The sequence below is a fragment of the Pelophylax lessonae genome (assembly GCF_965119305.1).
Source record: "Pelophylax lessonae genome assembly, chromosome: 6".
Lineage (NCBI taxonomy): Eukaryota > Metazoa > Chordata > Amphibia > Anura > Ranidae > Pelophylax > Pelophylax lessonae.
Window position 1 is genome coordinate 23,640,833 of NC_138773.1, and position 17,824 is coordinate 23,658,656.

General features: G+C 43.6%; 1 protein-coding gene across 1 annotated transcript; it reads right to left on the reverse strand.

Annotated features, from left to right (window-relative positions):
- Positions 1-3,088: 3,088 nt before the first annotated feature.
- LOC309558496 (perforin-1-like) lies at positions 3,089-16,394 on the reverse strand (the record flags this gene model as incomplete). The annotated part of the gene is made up of 3 exons (XM_082261578.1): positions 3,089-3,811; positions 6,345-6,711; positions 15,856-16,394. 3 exons carry the CDS (start codon positions 16,392-16,394, stop codon positions 3,092-3,094), a joined length of 1,626 nt encoding a protein of 541 aa, XP_082117704.1. The 3' UTR covers positions 3,089-3,091.
- Between the last annotated feature and the right edge of the window lie 1,430 nt (positions 16,395-17,824).

Below are 17,824 nucleotides of genomic sequence, written 5' to 3' on the forward strand. Positions count from 1 at the left end.
ACCGCTGGCAACAAAAGTGAGTACACTCCTAAGATAAAGTGTCCAAATTGGGCCCAATTAGCCATTTTCCTTCCCCGGTGTCATGTGACTCGATAGTGTGAATGGTTATCAGGTGTGTTAAATTTGGTGTTATCACTCTCACTCTCTCATACTGGTCACTGGAAGTTCAACATGGCACCTCATGGCAAAGAACTCTTTATAGATCTGAGAAAAATAATTCTTGCTCTACATAAAGTTGGCCTAGGCCAGGCATCTCTAAATGGCAGACTGTGGGCCAAGTCCGGACCGAGTCAATGCTCTGTATGGCCCCGCCATGTAGGATCTGCTTTTTTTCCCTCCGCCGTGCCGCTGCTGCCCGCTAGCTCTGTTGACATTTTTTTTTAGCTTGTTTTTCACACATAAGGCAGGCTATTTATTTAACTGGACAACCCTACATTTGACAAATGCACCATAGAAGCTCTAGAACATTTTTAGGTATCCTGCTTTAAGTTTGCCACATGACAAAACGCAAGTCTGCTAACTGTTTTTGGGGTGCTATTAACAAATAATGGCACCACAAGCACTATGCAAGTTTGCGGTGCATTTCTAAAATGCGTGCACAGCGTGCATTTCCTGTGCACTTTGTCACACGTTTAGGAAATGCACAGTGTGAATTCGGCCTAAGGACTCTTTCACATGGGCGGTTGAGCCATTGATTTACCATTATCCCTGGCTGCACACCCAAATCCTAACTATACAGTCAGATAGGGCTGTATACAAGCTGTGGCTGCAATGTTTTACTACACAGCTGCGGCATTTTTAACGCAGGCTGCAGAGTTTGACGGGCAGCACCACCTATCAAATTCCCCGTTGAGTTCAATGGGGCCGCTCTGCAACTGCAAACCAAACACTTGGCTCACAGTTGCAGCGCGGTGTCGCAATGAAAATTACCATTCAGCAATTCAAAAATGTATAACAAATTGATATAATTTTTAGCATGGCTGGAAAACAGCATTGCGACTATCGCATTTTTAAAAAAAATGTAATATGATATTTTCGGGGGAGGGTCCTGTCAGGTAGGCAGTATGGGGCCCCGTGATTTCTAACAGCAGCCCTGCTAGGAGGGGACATTTGGGGAAGGGGAGGATTTGTGCTGGGAGGGGAGGATTTGGAGAGGGGAGGATTTGCACTGGGAGGGGAAATTTGAGGGGTGAGAATGTGTGCTAACGGTGCTTTTTTGGGGAGGGATAGTTGTGCTAGCAGGGAACATTTGGAAAGAGAGAGGATTTGAGTTTAGAGAGAGGATGAGGGGAAAGGGAATGTATGCCTAGGGCTAAGTAGTGCTCAATTTTCTTTTTTTTTTTTTTTTTGGGGGGGGGGGTTGCTAACATATTGCCCAAGAGTGTTAAAGAGGAAGTAAACCCTCCTCTACAACTTGTACCTATAGGTAAGCCTATATTAAAGCGGAGTTCCGGGCACAGAAAACATTTTTCAGGGAAGATACCCCCGGGACAGTCAGGGCTAGTACATTCCACAATGGCTAGCCTCTGATCTGTCCCGGTTCGCACTTACCTTTTAGAAGAAATACTCACTTATAAAATTTCTTCCACAGCGTTGCCATCTCTCTTGTGGGCAGCTGAAGCCGGTGCGATCCTCTTCTGCGTCTTCTTCCGCGTCCTCTTCTCCCAGAATGCGCCTGCACCGGCCCCTCTCGTCACTTCCGGTGTGGCGCCGCATTCCTCCACAGCTTCTGGGCATGCCCAAAAGCTGTTTAGCAGGGAATGCGGCGTCGCCCCGGAAGTGACGAGCGGGGCCGGTGCCGTCGCATTGATTCCTGGGAGCGATGACGTTCAACTCCCAGGAATCATCGCAAGACAGGAAGTGACGGCGGAGCCGCGGCACAGAGGGAGGAAGTACACTGAGGTGAGTATTTTTGATCTTCAATTAGAAGGTGAGTAAAAAAAAAACCTAACTATCCAATTCCTTTTCAGGTGAAGGAGAACAAGCGGACGGGCACAAAAAAAAAAGATTGATTTTGTGCCCGGAAATTCCGCTTTAAGGCATACCTATAGGTACTGTAAATATCTCCTAAGCATGCACCATTTAGGAGATATTTACTTTGCATGCAGCCAGTGACGTCACTGGCGCATGCGCTCTGAAGGAACGGCTGCTCGTGCCGTTCCTTCAGAGCCCCGTGCCGTTACTGACGGCTCCCGCGCAAACCCGGAAGAAGGGTGACAGAACATGTTGCCCGTGGACAGGTAAGCGGTGCACTGCGGGGGCTTCGTTCTTAGGTAAGTATTTCATAATGAGCTAGTATGCGATGCATACTAGCTCATTATGTGTTTTTCTTTCAGGTGTTCCTTTTTTAAAAAAAAAATAAATCTGAGGTTTACAACCTCTTTAAGGCAGTGCTGGAAAATAATGGTGGCCACACAAAATATTGACACTTTGGGCCCAATTTGGACATTTGCACTTAGGGGTGTACTCACTTTTGTTGCCAGTGATTTAGATAATGGCTGTGTGTTGAGATATTTTGAGGGGACAGCAAATTTACACTGTTATACAAGCTGTACACTCACTACTTTACATTGTAGCAAAGTGTAATTTCTTCAGTGTTGTCACATGAAAAGATAGAATAAAATATTTACAAATATGTGAGGGGTGTACTCACTTTTGTGAGATACTGTATGTATAATATATATTTATATCTATATATATATATACAGTATATATATATATATATATATATATATATATATATATATATATATATATATATATATATATCAAGGTGGATATATTATCACCTTCTGCCAAAATAAGAATGACCCAAGGACCATTAGCCATAAATAAAATATTTACAAAAATGGGATGGGTGTACTCACTCTTGTGGGATACTATATATATATTGTTCACAAATAAATCTCTAAGAAGATAATTAAAAAGTACACCTAGACCCAGCTGTGGGTGCAAAAAATTGCATTGCAATAAACTAACAGTTTAGTGCTCAGTAAATCCTTTTGTTGCTGGAAATGACAACTTGATCCTTGATTAGTTCTTACCATTTTCAATCATTTAAAAAAATTCACTTGGCTTATAGAACACATGTCTACATGGTGGAAGCAGCATAGTCTCTACAGAGGGGTCCAGTCAGGTGAGGGAGGCATTGTACACTCACTGTAAAAAATATTCTGCCATGGTCAAAGTAACAAATGTGGTCCATTAATCCACTGCTGATTGGTTTTTGACATGCTCCAAGCAGGTCGTCATCATGCTGATTATCCTCATCCCAAACCTCCACCTTCAAGCTAGACATCAAACTGAGTTCCAAAACTTCAAGGTCAAACCGTAAGCCCCAGTTTGGATAATCATTGTTCCATATGGTCTGTGTCCGAAGAGAAATCATTCCGACACTTATTTTTACAAAGGCATCAGTGCTCGTAATGTAGTCACCCCAAAGGTGAAAAGCACGTTGTACAATGACCACCACTTTGGCAAGTCCTCTTTTGGCGGGGCAACAGTTTATATTTTGGCTTGGATTATCTGGACAAATGCAGTTGCACTCTCTACCCGGGCTCCGCTTTGAATTCAATGGGCAAGAGCAGTTCTTACTCAGTGACTTCTCCATGATGTAATCACTGATGGCCTTCCGTAGGCTTTCTCTCTGAGGTCCTATGATATCAACCAGGTTGTGGATGGGTGCCAGAGAGTACGTTACGATATCAGGGTTAGTCTTTAGGCTTTCCATCCAGGTATCAAAAGATGCTGTGCCTTTCCCATTCATTAAGTCAAAGGAGAGCTGCTCAAATGTCATGTGTCCTCCTCTTACCTAAAATTTATGAAGGGAAAAAAAATCAGTAAAATAAAGCAATATTCAGAACTACGTTTTTTAACCACTTGCTGCCAAATCACGTACCTAGGACGTCATTTGACTTCAAGTAGTTGTACCCTGGTGACGCCTACAGCTGCAAGTATCACCCTGGTACCGTTTGTTGAGTCGACGGTTGGCTCTCTTTTAATAGCAATGGATACAGAAGTATAGGTGGAAGAAAGAGTCTAGAACAGTGTCATGCCATCCCCCCAAGAAAATATTTAGAACAATTGCACAAAAAAGTCCCACTGGGGTTTGAGCGAGGCATACACTTCAAAGAAAGAAGAAAAGTAACAAATGTAAGAAGAAGTAAAATATTACAATTTTATTTTAATAAATATTTACTCCAGACAATAAAAATGGCACAATGCCAGTATTTGAAAATAGTGCTAGACAGTGGCATCGGGAGGGGGGGGGGGGGACTGACCAAAAAGCCCCGAGTCTTGTGTGGCGTCTAGCAACCAGTGATGTCATTCATTACATGATAACAACAGCCAGCAAGAGAGGCTCCCATTGCTCAGACCTCCACCTACCTCCCTCTTCTTCGGACTGCAGTTCAGTACATTTTATAACATTTTATGATGGGGCATTGGGTGGAGCTTGGGCGGGAATTACTTTAAAATGTGGGTGGGGTCATCAAATTTACGTTGGGCTGAAGCCCCTGGTCTTTTTCTCACCTAGCAACGCCCCTGGTGCTAGAACAAATATTTTACAGTTCTCATAGGTAATCAAGCCAGGGGATGTCTAATTGAACAATTACCAGTATGCTCGTTTACCTATGAGAACTGTAAAATATTTGTTCTAGACTGTTAGCACTATATTCCAATACTGGCATTGTGTCATTTTTTATTTGTCTGGAGTGATTGTTTCTACTCACTCTCTTTTAAATATTTATTAAAAAATAAAATAAAATTGTAATGTTTCACTTCTTCTTACATTTGTTACTTTTCTACTTTCTTTGAAGTGTAAGCCTTGCTCAAACCCCAGTGGGACTTTTCTTGTGCAATTGTTCTAAATCTTTTAATAGCACTGGGAGCAGCAAACTAGCCACATGATTGCTACTACAAGCAGGAGAGAACGTCACCCCTCTCGCCACCTTCCACGGCCCTCTTGGGCTCTCCTGTCCCATCGGGAGACCCGAGCTACTAGCAGATGGCTAGTCCGCTAGCTAGTCGAAGACCCACACAAAGCCAGAATCAGTTTTGAACCTGTCACTGCTACGGTAACCCGGAAGTGATGACATCACTTCCGGTTTACGGTGCCATTTTTTGAAAATCGAAAGCATTAAAAAATGCTGATTTCAGTGTTTGAATGCTTTCAAGGGCAGAGGAGGGATTGGGCCCTTATAGACCCCAGATCCCTCCATAAAGAGTACCTGTCACAAGGGATGTTTATATTACTTGTGACAGAAATAAAAGTGGTAAAAAAATTAAAACAACAGTGTAAAAATAAAAAAATTAAATAAATTATTTAAAAAAAATATTAACTTAACGAATTAATCCGAAATAAAACAAACTTTTCTGTCATGCACATCTCTACTCATTTTTGATAGACCTGCACAGAGGCAATCTGGTTGGGTCCTCATTATAGATAGGGCTGTACAGAGGGAAATCCGGTTTGCTCCTCATTGTTTATAGCACTGCATAAAGGCAATCCGGTTGGGACCTCAATCACGATAGCAATGTACAAAGGCAATCTGGTTGGGTCCTCATTGTTTCCCCACTACAGGCTGTGTGTTTTCATTGGTGGACTATTCTACTGTACACTTACAGTTCCCCCACTCTGGCTCTGTATACCTAGAACTAAACTACAAGGAAAATATGTAGACAATAAGAGCCAGTTCCCACTACTACGACCAGAAAGTCGCCCCACGAAGGAGCGACTTTTTAGCAGAGACTTGTAAGAGACTTGCAAGAGACTTAAATGATAGGCGACTTTGTCTCTGGGGAATGCCTGGCTAATCTTTTTCTTCTTCCTGGAAAGTCTGATCACAGTTGCTTGAAAATAGATAAGGATGCGACTTAGAGGTGACTCCCATTGAAGTCTATCTGCACAAGTCGGATAGAGGTCGCCTTGAGGTAGTACAGGAACTTTTTCTGAAGTCAGAGCGACTTCAGTAGTGCATATTAAGACGGCTCTCATTCATTTACATTGAATGTGTAATGACAAGAGACTTGGAGCGACTTGAGGGCACACAAGTCACATCCCAATTCGGAGTAGTGTGAACCGCCTCTAAGTCTTACTTATTGTTTGCTAGTTAGTTGTTTATTCTATATGTATTAAAATAAACTTAGCACAATGTCTCCTTCATTCCTTGCGGGTTTGGAGTACCTTGTGTTTCTATGATGCCTTATCTTGTTTGTGTGAAACTAAGCCTAAACAGTAGATAAGGTGCATAGGGACATTTGCTTAGGGGGACGGAAGTATAATGCAGCCCTAGTAATATGCATCATAAACATGCAAAGAACACCTATACATGTATAAAACTCACCTCCCAACTCCTCTCATTGAATGTTTGGTAGAAGCTTTCCCCCAAGTTGGATTTTTGGCTTAGTTCCTTGCAGGCGCTAGCTCTGGCACTTGCTTCCGCTTTTCCATTGACAGCAAACGAAGCCTCAATGTTAAGACAATCCTTCAGCTCATCCAATGACATGCCATCCATGGAGACTTGACAGGTCTTGATGGCGTTGACCACTAGCACTTGGCCCCCTACATCTGCTTGACTGATATAATGAGTTCCGTAGATATTAATTAGATGTCTATAGTGAGCTTGAGTGCTGGCATTATAAATTGGTGGCAGAGACTTCAAGTCCTGTTTCAGATTTTCGTTCAGAAAAAGAAGGTGTGAAAGGCGGAAGCTGTCAAAGGGACACATTTAGAATGAATAAAAACGTGAAGCCATTCTTCTTACCATTACAATGTAGCATTCTGGTACTTTGTATAGAGAAAGCCTTTTGGACGCTACCCACATCATTTATTAAACATGGCCATGGTTGCTCCAATAGGTACTAGGAGGGCCTAGTGGCAATCAAGGTAATGCAATGCTGTCCTGTCTTATCTGTGTCCTCCTGCAGTTCCTTCCCTAACATGCTGAAGACTGAAAAAGGAAAGGGAAGTGCTAGAAACCAACTAAGCTTTACTATCTTGAACAATACAGAGATACTTGACAGTGTTGAGCTTATTAATGTGCTGTGCTCTCAAAATCCAAAAAATGGTTTTCTGTTTTTTTCTTTTTCCTATAATTTCACCTGGTGATCCAGCCAGTAACACACTAACTGTCTTAGGGTGGATTCACTATGGAGAAGCAACAGAGCCACCCTTGGACTGCGGCATTGTCAACCTATTGGGAAGCTAGTGATAGATGGACTAGCAGTAGATGGACTTAAAAATTACAGCCTTTTTAGGTACAATTAGTTTTTCCTTTTGGGTTAAAGGCTTTACATACCCGACAATTACAAGACAATCTGTGCTAAATGTTTTGTCCTAGCCCTAAAACTGCTGCTTTTGATGGACAGCTTGGCCTATTAACCCCTGTATCACCGTATAGTGCACACATGCGGCAGCACAGCAGGTGGGCCCTAATACCTAGTTGCTGTATATATGTGTTGCTGTGTTGTTCTGGGGCATGCTCCACTGGCTCTCTAAGAACTATGACTGAGCTGTCTCTGTCAGCTAACTGCCACTTTTGTTAGACAGCGTGCCCTGTTAACCCCTGTATGACCCCATGATGCATGCATGTGGTAGCACAGCCAGTGGACCTTAACACCCAACTACTAAATATTTATGTCACTGTGTTGTTCTGGGGCATGCTCCACTGGCTCCCTAAGAAGTATGACTGAGCTGTCTCCGACAGCTAATGATCAGTTACAATCGTGAGCCAGTAGGACATGCTTCCAATTACATTGTAGCGCTCACCCCCGGAGAATATGCCCAGGTCTCCCTTTGCTACATATACAGTTCCAGACACATCAACAGCACAAGCTCAGTTTAGGGGATGTCATTTTGTGGATTTTATTTGCAGAAACGTGAACAGGAGGGAATTCAAGTATTCAGGATACTCCAAAACAATAGCAGAAATTAAACAGGAGAACAAAACCTCTTGAAAAAACCTTGACTGGAGGTAACAGGAAATGGCCATTGATTTTAGGTCTATACAGTAAACCCCCCTCCATTGCGGGGGTTACGTTCCGGACCCAGCCGCGAAAAGTGAAATTCCGCGAAATAGAAAAACCCTATTAAAATGCATTGTAGGCATGTTTTTTTACTGTCACTGTACGTGTAGAAGCATTTTAAGGTCTTTAAACACACTTTTAAAACAATAGAAACTCATTTAAACACATAAAAGATACTGAGAGACATAGCAAGAGCTATGGAAAACACAAAAATATTTCATTTTTAATGATTTATATAGTAAAATAACATTACAAAAAAAAACGCGAATTACCGGGACCGCAAAAACTGAACCGCGATGTAGCGGGGGATTACTGTATATGAGCAGAACCAGTCCATATAGTAGCCTCTGGCACTCAATTCCCTCCAGAACAAGCACAACTGAGAGTCCCAAAACCAGGTCTTACTCACAATGTCCAAGAACAGCTGCTGTTCCCCAGCCTCTATGTGACACACTTTAGTGAGGGAGTAAAAGGATCCTCCTCTAGATCAGTGTTCCCAGGCGATGCCCTCCAGCCAACTTCTTTAGCTAAATCTCTTCTGGGCCCTCAGCCCAGCACATGCAAAGGCCCAAACAGAAACTCCAGTACATAGGCTACATCCCAAGGGAAGCAGCTGCAGGAAAAGAAGAACATTCAGAGCAGGTCTCAAAATCATTTATCACCTCCCTTAGCCCCCTTTGGGATTGGTTGAGGTCTGATACAGTGGGTACGGAAGGTATTCAGACCCCCTTAAATTTTTCACTCTTTGTTATATTGCAGCCATTTGCTAAAATCATTTAAGTTCATTTTTCTTCCTCATGAATGTACACATAGCACCCCATACTGACAGAAAAACACAGAATTGTTGACATTGTTGCAGATTTACTAAAAAAGAAAAACTGAAATATCACATGGTCCTAAGTATTCAGACCCTTTGCTGTGACACTCATATATTTAACTCAGGTGCTTTCCATTTCTTCTGATCATCCTTGAGATGGTTCTACACCTTCATTTGAGTCCAGCTGTGTTTGATTATACTGATTGGACTTGATTAGGAAAGCCACACACCTGTCTATATAAGACCTTCCAGATCACAATGCATGTCAGAGCAAATGAGAATCATGAGGTCAAAGGAACTGCCTGAAGAGCTCAGAGACAGAATTGTGGCAAGGCACAGATCTGGCCAAGGTTACAAAAAGATTTCTGCTGCACTTAAGGTTCCTAAGAGCACAGTGGCCTCCATAATCCTCAAATGGAAGACGTTTGGGACGACCAGAACCCTTCCTAGAGCTGGCTGTCCGGCCAAACTGAGCTATCGGGGGAGAAGAGCCTTGGTGAGAGAGGTAAAGAAGAACTCAAAGATCACTGTGGCTGAGCTCTAGAGATGCAGTCAGGAGATGGGAGAAAGTTGTAGAAAGTCAACCATCACTGCAGCCTTCCACCAGTCGGGGCTTTATGGCAGAGTGGCCCGACGGAAGCCTCTCTTCAGTGTAAGACACATGAAAGCCCGCATGGAGTACTCCAAGATGGTGAGAAATAAGATTCTCTGGTCTGATAAGACCAAAATAGAACTTTTTGGCCTTAATTCTAAGCGGTATGTGTGGAGAAAACCAGGCACTGCTCATCACCTGTCCAATACAGTCCCAACAGTGAAGCATGGTGGTGGCAGCATCATGCTGTGGGGGTGTTTTTCAGCTGCAGGGACAGGACGACTGGTTGCAATCGAGGGAAAGATGAATGCGGCCAAGTACAGGGATAACAAAAACCTTCTCCAGAGTGCTCTGGACCTCAGACTGGGCCGAAGGTTTACCTTCCAACAAGACAATGACCCTAAGCACACAGCTAAAATAACGAAGGAGTGGCTTCACAACAACTCCGTGACTGTTCTTGAATGGCCCAGCCAGAGCCTGACTTAAACCCAATTGAGCATCTCTGGAGAGACCTAAAAATGGCTGTCCACCAACGTTTACCATCCAACCTGACAGAACTGGAGAGGATCTGCAAGGAGGAATGGCAGAGGATCCCCAAATCCAGGTGTGAAAGACTTGTTGCATCTTTCCCAAAAAGACTCCTGGCTGTATTAGATAAAAAGGGGGCTTCTACTAAATACTGAGCAAAGGGTCTGAATACTTAGGACCATGTGATATTTCAGTTTTTCTTTTTTAATAAATCTGCAACAATGTCAACAATTCTGTGTTTTTCTGTCAGTATGGGGTGCTATGTGTACATTCATGAGGAAGAAGAATGAACTTAAATGATTTTAGCAAATGGCTGCAATATAACAAAGAGTGAAAAATTTAAGGGGGTCTGAATACTTTCCGTACCCACTGTACATGTTCATAACTTAGTGGTTGATCCTCCTACTCTGTATTCTAGAAGCTTCTTCCAGAAGCAGGCAGACACAAAAAATAGAACAGTGGGATACAGGCACTTACCAATAACAAACCCCACTCCACCTCACTGTCATAGCAAGGGTCCATGAGAGACTCCAACAATATTCATGCAATCCGAAAAGTCAAATTGTTTATCATTACATATTTCTTAAAGGGATTATGTTCAGAAATATTATTGTCCCAAATGAAAGAGACCCTTCATTCTTTCAACACAAACCACACATATAGAACCCAGGATAACCGGGGTAACACGAAATGCGGTGTGGTTGTACAACGAGTTTGATTAGTGCAGACCGACTGGGGTTCTGGGTCACCCTGTGCCCCTAATAGACACAGGGTGACTTACACATAAGAGGGGCCAGGGAAGCTAGGCAAATAGTTTCCCAACCTCTCTAAAGTAATCTGGGTTCCACAAGCCCCCCCACCCAAAGTGACTCCTGTCACATAACCGCACAAGGAATGGAAAGTTGAGTTTGGCAGACTGGTTCAGGTGGACGTGTGGTTGGATGAGAGCTACAGAGCCCTCCACTGATATGTAACCCAAGTGTGCCCATGGACAGCAGACAACAGTCCAACAAGGACCCGGGGCTGTTATTAGAGAGGCTGCCCAAGGACCCTGACTTTGGGAGCGATTTGGAGTGGCGGTTAGAAGAAATTGAGGATTACAGAGAAGATTACAGAACATTTCGGAAGTGTTCTGGGCACTGGAAGATTTGTAATTTTTGGCTGTTCAGAAATGGGAGCTGGAGATCGCCCACAGTGTATATCTCTTTGTGCTTGTGTTTGAAAAAAACAGTTCTTATTCTGGAAGAATCCAGTACAAGCTAAATTGTCGGCTAGCTTTGTATGGGGTGGCTGGGAAAATCGAATCTGGTATCTGTGTTCATGACTGGGAGGAAGCCGTATACCGACAGAGGTCCACAAGTGCAGTGTGAGTTGAGGTTCCGTTACAATGAACTATACATTTTTTTATATTCTTTCCTTTTTTTCAACTGTATGATCTTTTTTCACTTACATTTATATATATATATATATATATATATATATATATATATATGTATTATATAATACATATATCAGACTCGAGCACTTGCACTTTTTTGGCGTATTTTGCACCATTAATGATTTGCAGAGTTTGTGTGTTGTTGCACCTGACATATGGCTTTCATTTTAATTTACTCTTTATGATATATTTTCAGTATGGTGACTTTATTTTATTTTTACTTCTTTAGTTTATTTTTCTTCTTGGTGACATATTTACAAATTAGCACCATTTTTGTCTATATATTAAGAGCATCGCCATTACCCACCTTTCCTTGCATATTCCCTATCCCTTGTGACAGTAATAGGCAGTTAAGGTACTCTTTATAGAGGGATCTGGGGGTCTAAAATACCCCAAACCTCTCCTCTGCACTTCAAAGTATTCAAAATGCCAAGATCAATGTTTTTGAATACTTTGGGTTTTTAAAAACGGCACCGTTGGCTGCCGAGTAAACTGGAAGTGATGTCGTGATATGGCTTCTGAGTTAATACATCGGAGACTCGAGCAATGCTGATTTCAGCTTTGCTCGGGTTTAAGGCCAGCCGATTGGTGGATCGGGTCTTCTGGTGGGACCGAAGACCTGGCCAGAGCGGCAGGAGGGCTCCTCCCGCTGCTTGTAATAATGGCCGAGCGGCTGCTTAACCACATTGGTTAAAAGCTGACCATCAGCTCTAAAAACGATACTGGGGTGATGCTTGCAGTTGCATATCATCCCGGTACAAGCACTTGAGCAAAATGACATACAGGTACGTGATTTTGTGGAAAGTGGTAGTCTCATTGTTTCATACTAAAGTATTTGCAAAGGATGTTTCAGAGGAATGATAATTTTTTTTTTTTATCAGCTTTATTGGGTACTGATTAGTGATTAGTGAACAAGCTGAGTTTGTTTCGCTTGATGTTTGCTTTTAGATTGTAAGCTCTGATGAGCAGGGCCCTCTGATTCCTTGTAATGTAACCGTTTTGTGTGCCCTCATGTTGTAAAGTGCTGCCCAAACTGGTATATATAAATCCTGTATAATAATAATAATAATAAGGTTTGCCAAAAAGGACAAGGGTAGCTGGGCTTCGCATGGGAGGTAACTAATGAAGAAAAAGTCCAAAGAATATTATAGGGAGATGAGTGAGTGTTTTAATCACCTGCCATCCACCCACAGTACATTTACTGCAGACGGGTGGAGGCGGCAGGCTGGATCATGTAGGTCAACCAGCCTTTTCTAGGTTAGGGGAGTACACGGCGCACCGCTGGGGGACACAGCAGATTGTGGCTCCTGGTATCTGACCCCTTTGAATCGTCCAGGGATCTTGTGATCACTATGCAATCACATGATCACAATGTCAACAAAGCTGTTTTGAATGAATGGCGTTCATTAGGGCTGTGTTTCCTGTAGGGTGCTGTTGTGATTGAAGAACACAATATAAGCAAATAAAAAATATATATCAGCGCACAGAAACACAGAACAAGAATGTGTAGCTGCTGAACACTCAGGTCAAACTAGAACACCCGTATATAGAATTAAGATAAGGTAACAGTGCAGCGCTAATAATCAAACATGATACAATGGCCTGAACTTGATGAACTATTGAGACATGTTAAACATGATATAATTGATGAAAAGAAAGTCAATGCAATGCCCGTGAGGTAAGGGTGAGGAAAGGGGTCCTATATATGACAGTTGGTGCTCTTAGTGCACTGATATCCACCACCTCTACAGTTGGCCTCTCACCTTAAAACCACTTGGGTTAAGCATGTAACTCCTCTCTCAGGGAGACTCCTAGATCGAACTTCCACTTTAAAAAAAGGGGACACACCAGGGAAACCCCACTCAGAGAATGCTCCAAGCCAATAGCCACTTCCTGGATCAGCTCCACACAATCAGATGTTATGGGGAAACATAAAGGGCAGACCCATAGCGTAATACTGATAACTTCATTTATTAAAAGCACATTAAAAGACAGCCTCTTACTTGTATGCAGATAAAAAACGGCAATGGATTGACAAATGATCTTGTCTCGATGAGTCCTGCTCGGACCTCACCAGACTCCAGATGGCAGCGGGTGACGTCGGTAGCTCCACCTTCCCCCCGTACGCGTGGCGTCTCCCAATGGGCGGAGACTTCTTCAGCGGTTTAGAACGATGTGCGGGACATCACCCCTCGTATATCACAAACTGCCCGCTGATTGGCCGGGTCATATATAGGATCCCTTTCCTCACCCTTACATCACGGGCATTGCATGGACTTTCTTTTCATCAATTATATCATGTTTAACATGTCTCAATAGTTCATCAAGTTCAGGCCATTGTATCATGTTTGATTATTAGCGCTGCACTGTTACCTTATCTTTGCTGTTGTGATTGGCCCACAGCTATCACATGGTACCTAGGCCAATCAAAGCACCCTGTATCGTGTGATTAGCTGTAGCCAATTGCAGATCACCAGTAACCACAGCTGTTATGAATGTAACCTATTCATGACAGTTCAAAACATTGCTCTTACAGTGATCATCATTGCAACAATGATCAAAATGTAAAAAAAAAATAAAAAATCCTTATCACCCCACTAGAGTGTCACATTGTCACTATGGTGAAGTGACAGTAAATATAAGTAGATTAGATCTTTTCAAGCACAGGGAGCACTTTTTTCTTTATTTTGTTAAGCCATCTAAGCTTCCATTTCTAAAGTGATTGTAAAGTCTTGTTTTTTTTTTTTGTTTTTTTTAATAACAAACATGTCATACTTATCTCCTCTGTGCAGTTGGTTTTGCACAGAGCAGCCTGGATCCTCCTCTTCTCGGGTCCCTCTTCAGGTCGCCTGGCCCCTCCTTCCTGTTCAGTGCCCCCACAGTAAGCAGCTTGCTATGGGGGCATCCGAGCCATGTCACAGTTCCCTGTGTCCATTCAGACTCGGAGCTCCGACCCAGCCCTGCCACCTCTCTCTCCTGATTGGTTGAATGATTTTGATTTACAGCAGTGGGAGCAAATCGCACCGTGCTGCTGTCTCAGACAATGAGGAGGGGCCTCCCAGGCAGCTTAGACCAATGTTTCTCAACTCCGGTCCTCGGGGCACACTAACAGGCCGGGATTACAAGAAAACTGAAAGACATCACAAGTGATATCATTTGCTGCTCAGTGATTGCAGTATTCTAGTCTGCATCTCCCCAGGGTAATACTTAACCACTTTACCGCTGCTCACTGTGCCTCTACTGCGGCAAAGTGGCTCGATAACGTCTGACGACGTAGACCTACGTCGCCAGACATTCCCCTCTCTCGGCGGCGCGCGCGCGCCGCCGGAGGCTTGCTCCTGCTGTATTCAGTCACAGCGGGAGTCGGGTCAGGGGAGGAGCGGCGGTGATCACCACCACTCTTCCCCGATCGTCGGGGAATCGAGTGTGGAGATCCGCCCGCTTGTGTAAACAAAGCGGGCGGATCGCCTAAGTGACAGGCAGGGTCAGATTGCAGGGTTCAGCGTAGTTGAACCTGCGATCTGTCCCTGTTTCACTCAGTCACCTCCCCCCACACACGTTAGTAAGCACCAGGCATACATTAACCCCTTGATCACCAATAAAAATTAACCCCTTCCCTGCCAGTGTCATTTTTACAGTAACAGTGCATATGTATAGCACTGATTACTGTAGTAATGTCACTGGTACCCCCAAAAGTTTTAAAAATGTCAGTCAAGGGTCCGATCTGTCCGCCGCAATGTCGCAGTCCCGCAAAAAAAACGCAGATCGCCGCCATTACTCGTTAAAAAAAACACCAAAAATGACAGAAATCTTTCCCTTAGATAGTAAACGCAATAACTTTTGCGCAAATCAATCAAAATACGCTTATTGCAATTTTTTTTACCAAAAATATGTAGCAGAAAACAAATTAGCCTAAAATGATAAAAAAATTTGATTTTTAAATTTTTTTGGGGGGGGAATTTCATATAAAAAAATGTGAAAAATATTGTTATTTTTTCAAAATTGTCGCTCTATTTTTGTTTATAGCGCAAAAAGTAAAAATCGCATTGGTGATCAAACACCAGTAAAAGAAAGCTCTGTTTGTGGGAAAAAAAAGACATAAATTTCGTTTGGGTACAGCGTTGCATGACCGCGCAATTGTCAGTTAAATTTGCACAGTGCCGAATCGCAAAAAGTGGCCCAGACGTAAGACAGCAAAATCCTCCGGTGGTAAAGTGTTTAAAATCTGGCCTGTTAGTGTGCCCTGAGGACCGGAGTTGAGAAACACTGGCTTAGACACTCCTGCAACATCGCTGGATAAAGATGGGCTCAGGTAAGTAGTAGAGGGGCTGAAGGTTTTTTTTATCTTAATGCATAGAATGCACCTTCTGCCTTTACAATCCCTTTAAGAACTCTTGAAACCACTGAACATTACAGGTGTTATAATGACGCAATATGTTATTTTAGATGACGTACCTATAATATACACAACTCAGATGGTGCTTTATGAAGGTATAACGGTCTGTGCTGGCCTTACTCCTTTCAAACTGGGCCACCTGGGACTGGGATCCAGCCATTATTAGCTTGGCACCCACCCCATGGAGGTGTAGCTCCAGACCAGCTTCCCAGTCATTCTTCACCTCAGATGCAGCTACCTCAGCCAGCGATGTAGAAGATTGGGAGACCTCGCTGCTGACTGTCCTAGAACAGTATGACTGGGGCCTCCAGTCCACCATCACAAGGGGCAGCTTTTGCCAAGGATTGGTGACATAGGGGTTGTAACAGGCAATGCAAGAGTCACCCCTTGTAGACAACTTCTGAAGATCTAGTAGTTGAGCCCTTGTTTGCTTCATGGTCACAATGTCAAAGCCATGACCAAGAACATGGTAACCGGGGACAAAATGGAGTTTATTGCATTCTGGTTTCTTGGCAGCCCGGCAAGTGAAGGAGAGCTGGGGGTTATTTTGGCAGGAGACAGAAGTGGCAAAGCTTAGAAGAATCAGAATCACCCTCATATTCAGACAGTTGCATGGAATATAAGCCCTTGAGAAAGGAGAAAAAAACAAGACCAGTGTTAGAATATGTATTGAAATGCTCTGTGCTCAAATTGCAGCCAGATGAGGCCCTTTGCTTGCTTTTATCCAACCCTTGGGGCACTGTTTCATTTACTGACACCAACAATTGGGCATGTGTCCTCCTAATGACACCAGTAAAGGGGAACAACAGCTCTTAAAGCGGCGTTCCAAAGGTGGAACTTCCTCTCATCTGCTTTCTTCCCCCTCCAGTGCCACATTTGGCACCATTTAGTGGGGAGGGGGGAGGGGGGAACGGGAACCTGTTTTTGACCGGTACCCTTCCCCACTACCGGGAGACAGAGCCGTCCCTCAGAAGTTCGCCCCCCTCCTCCTTCCCCCACCGCCAGGCCAATTAGAAAGTGCAGCGTGCTTCGCACATGTGCAGTAGGGAACCAGCTGTGAAGCTGAAAGGCTTCACTGCCAGTTTCTCTTACAACGAATGTCGGCAGCAACCTGCAGCCTATCCGAATGGACTCCCTGGACAGGAAAGTGTCCTAATATTAAAAGTCAGCAGCTACAGTATTTGTAGCTTCTGACTTTTATTTATTTTTTTTCCCCAGGCTGGAACTCCTAAAGGACACCAAAAATGGGACACAACACAAGTCCTCCCAATGCCACTGATGATGGGGCACTATTCCTCCCACTGACACCAATGATGGAGCAATATTCCTCCCACTGACACCAACAATTGGGCATATGTCCTCCTACTGACACCAATGATGGAGCACAATTGCTCCTGATAAAAAAATGAGGTTGAAGGACAATAAGAGGTGCATGAAAGTCAGCCAGCCCCCAGTCTGATGTACTCACCCTCCAGTCTGTCACCAACCAAGTAGACGTGTCTCATGATACAAAGAACAGGGGTTTAGTTGACACGCATTTGCAAACACATGTGTAAGCTGCAGAGCCACTACACGGCACCCTGTTTTATCTGCAGTCCTAACACTCCTAATTTAGTGTCTCCACAGTGGGAGCACATGGCTGCTAATGGATGGATGGAGGAGCAGGTGGGAGGGAGACAGCCCAAACCTCCCCCAACCCACCCTCATCCATGACTGGTCTGTTGTCTAAAACTCAAATAACTAAGTTGTAACGATGGTACAAACTGGAAAGGACCAGCTGAGAAGCATTACACCTCCATCCCCTTGGTGGATGCAGTATAAAGACAGATAGGTATTTTATATATGGGGCATGGCCTGTAAAGCACAATGCCTTTCAATCCCTAATTTCCTATTTGGGACTTTGTGTGAGACAAGCAGGTCATGCTATGGTCTCCATCCCTGTATACGGAAAAAATAAGGTCAAATCAGACTGCATCCACCAAAAACGCACGAAAATCGCACGGTGGGACTTTATATGAGGCACCAAGC